The sequence below is a fragment of the Papaver somniferum genome, chromosome 4 (genome assembly GCF_003573695.1).
Source record: "Papaver somniferum cultivar HN1 chromosome 4, ASM357369v1, whole genome shotgun sequence".
Classification (NCBI taxonomy): domain Eukaryota; kingdom Viridiplantae; phylum Streptophyta; class Magnoliopsida; order Ranunculales; family Papaveraceae; genus Papaver; species Papaver somniferum.
The window spans coordinates 113981088-113983867 of NC_039361.1; the positions used below are offsets into that span (position 1 = coordinate 113981088).

General features: G+C 38.8%; 1 protein-coding gene across 3 annotated transcripts; it reads right to left on the minus strand.

Annotated features, from left to right (window-relative positions):
- Positions 1-293: 293 nt before the first annotated feature.
- Positions 294-2168, minus strand: LOC113274203. Of its 3 annotated transcripts, none has more exons than XM_026523665.1 (3): positions 1526-2168; positions 817-1361; positions 294-722 (listed from the first exon to the last, which is right to left on the minus strand). In XM_026523665.1, exons 2-3 carry the CDS (start codon positions 863-865, stop codon positions 370-372), a joined length of 402 nt encoding a protein of 133 aa, XP_026379450.1. In that variant the 5' UTR covers positions 866-1361; positions 1526-2168; the 3' UTR covers positions 294-369. The 3 variants fall into 3 exon arrangements, with proteins under 3 accessions (XP_026379450.1, XP_026379449.1, XP_026379451.1); XM_026523664.1 differs by having other exon boundaries at positions 817-1439; XM_026523666.1 differs by having other exon boundaries at positions 817-1200; positions 1316-2168.
- Between the last annotated feature and the right edge of the window lie 612 nt (positions 2169-2780).

Below are 2780 nucleotides of genomic sequence, written 5' to 3' on the forward strand. Positions count from 1 at the left end.
AGCTAAACTTTAGGGCACAAACTAGGAACCAAGGCACAAATGAAATAAAACATCATCAAACAACTAATCCTACAGGCACAGGCTAGAATCTGAAGTCAGGTCAGCAATCCAAAGTTTTGATTTGAGAATCCAAAATAAAATCATAGCTCGACAGTTCAGAGCAGAGAAAACTCAAATCACCGGAAATAGGTGAACTCAGTTAATAAATTCCTTAATACCAAACCCTGAAATTCGTTTAAAGAATTCGAAAAAAAGAGAATGAATCAAAAGAGTGCAAATGCGACAAAATATCATCTTTCCAAAACATATATTCCTTTAACATATTCATATATATTTACAAGTAGAGAACAGAAAAGAAAAATGAAAAGTTCAACCCGAAAAACGAAAAGATGTGACAGGACTAAAACCGTCCTCTTCATCGGAACCCGAGCTACTTTCGGATATGGGAGAACTAGGAGAACCTCGACCAAACGAAATACCCGAAGGAGGTGGATCCCCACCGGATCTTCGAACTTCAGCTTCAACAACTGGGTCGGAGGACTGAGATTCAGCCGTGGCCTCCCCCTGAATCAAAAATGGATGTTCAACAGAAACTTCTTGTATCTCAACCTCCTCGATGACTGGGGACATGGGATCTCTGGATACAGACTGAATTGGAAGTAGACCAACCTCCTTAAGGACCTCGAAATCATCATTCTCAATTGGAACTTGAGCTGAAGTAACTGCAAATGAAAAACAAATGTTGAGAACTAATGCCTAACATGAAAGGAAATCAAGAAGTCCAACCTGAATAAGGAATAACGACCTAACCCTTACCAGAGCTAGATGGATCAGCTGATGCACCCTGGAATAAGACAAAATCCATGAAAGGAGAAGCTGAAGTCGACCCAGAAGGATCAGAAGTCCCTGCTAGGGAGGAATCAGATGCAACTGCTAAAGCAGTACCAACAACAGCAGCGGAAGACCTAGATAGGGCAAGTTCTGCCTCCAAAGAGGTCACAACTTTCTTATATAATTTTGATCTTGGCCTCAGCTGACACAACAATATCGTCGGACAAAACTGGCCGAAGATTGGTCAACTCGGGCTTAAACTTAATTAACAACCAACTTGGTTGTTTTCTTGGAAGCAAAGCATCTCCTCAAACGCTTGGTTACACATGGGGTATGATGGTAAGCACCGTGGCATATTCTAAATTAATGCTGAATTACGAAAAAAACTAAAATATCATATCTTCTGGAATCCTATCCCGAGAGCGAGATGACGATGAAGATGCAAAGAAATTAATTATATCTCTAAGAATGTTTGTGGACGTACGCTCAGGTCCCCTGTACTGAAAGGAGTCGATCGTACGATCAAGAACCTGGTCATTATAACTAGTGAGGTGACCAAGACGATTATAAATGACGAGCATCTTCTGAAATATAAAAATCAGAGGGACCTGCAAAGAAATAACTTGAAAAACGAACTAAAATAAAGTATGCCCAAAGGAGAAATTAAGACCTCAAGAAAGGCAAAAGTACTCACAGGAGCGAGGCTCTTCATTAAACAGAAGCCTCAACTTCAAATCTTCTAAAGGAGAATCTCTCCCGCCCTCCCAACCATCGATCAAAATAATCGGTCTAGACCCATACTTTGGGAGCTTGTACTTTTTCTTGCGGAAGCTCTCCTCTATACCGAGCGTGGACCGGAGACCCCGAAGGAAATATACTTGAGAAGAGGAAAATCAGAATTCTTCCCATTTGAATTCAGAGGATATCTCTGAAAAACGTCAAGAGCGGTAATCTTCTCAGAAGGAGGAGCTGAACGGTTGTGATCAATAACCACCCTCATGAAATAATACAACTTTTGATTTATCTGCCCTGGAGGACAATCGATGAGTAGAAGATACTCACGAATGATTGCCGAGAGAGGAAGAATGATAAATTTAAGGTGAGCTCACCCCCTAAAACATTCTTGATCTGAATGGTAGGGCTCTGGGCGACGAATCACAAAAGAATTATGAGATAGGAAGGGATGATTTTTATAGAGAGGATCTACCAATGAAAGCTCTGACTGAGTGAACGAGATATAATTAGGTTGAACAGATTTCATTGCTAGACTGGAAAGAAGAAACTGGGGAGAGAAATATTTAAATTTAAGCAAAAAATCTGGAAAAAACAAAATATGAATTATAGAAGTTGTTCCCTAGGGAAGTAAACATATCTCCTCCTCTCTTTCCCCTTTTTATACTAAGTAAAAGGTGAGAAGGCCGAAAGAGCTGTAACTGGTAAAAAGTAAAATTACTCCCAAGTCTCTACACGCATTAAAGACACGTATAGTGGTAACCCACTACTCCAAATCAAAAAGTGCAAAACTGATGGTGAGTAAAAAATACCCATGAAAAATACCAAACTTTTGGTATTCCAAGAAGGTGAACAACACGCCAAAATTGAAAACTGAGCTAATAATTAATAGTGGAATAAAATAATATTTTTAAAGAATAATTGAGCATCACGACATTGATTAGCTCGATTACTAAGAAAAATATAGCTCAAAGACAAAGCATGGTGCAAAAAGAAACAAAGCCTTTATGGCTCTACAAGATACCTAGTCTGACATGAATGGACGAAATATCAATCAACGGATAATCAGATCTAAAGTATCTTTGAAAAGATACTAGAATATAGCCCGTGCCGTAACGGCATGCTCGATAATAAGTAATTTCATATATACTGATTTCAATTCTTGTCGTTTTTTACCATTATTAAATAACATGACAATTGGTTCCGGTATATTTTTT

What these genes read in the sequence shown, in the direction of transcription:
- LOC113274203 (XM_026523665.1), bottom strand. Translation starts at nt 865, where the DNA reads ATGGATTTTGTCTTATTCCAGGGTGCATCAGCTGATCCATCTAGCTCT. An exon ending in AGCTGATCCATCTAGCTCTG is followed by an intron (nt 723 to 816) that starts GTAAGGGTTAGG and finishes TTTCATTTGCAG; the next exon opens with TTACTTCAGCTCAAGTTCCA.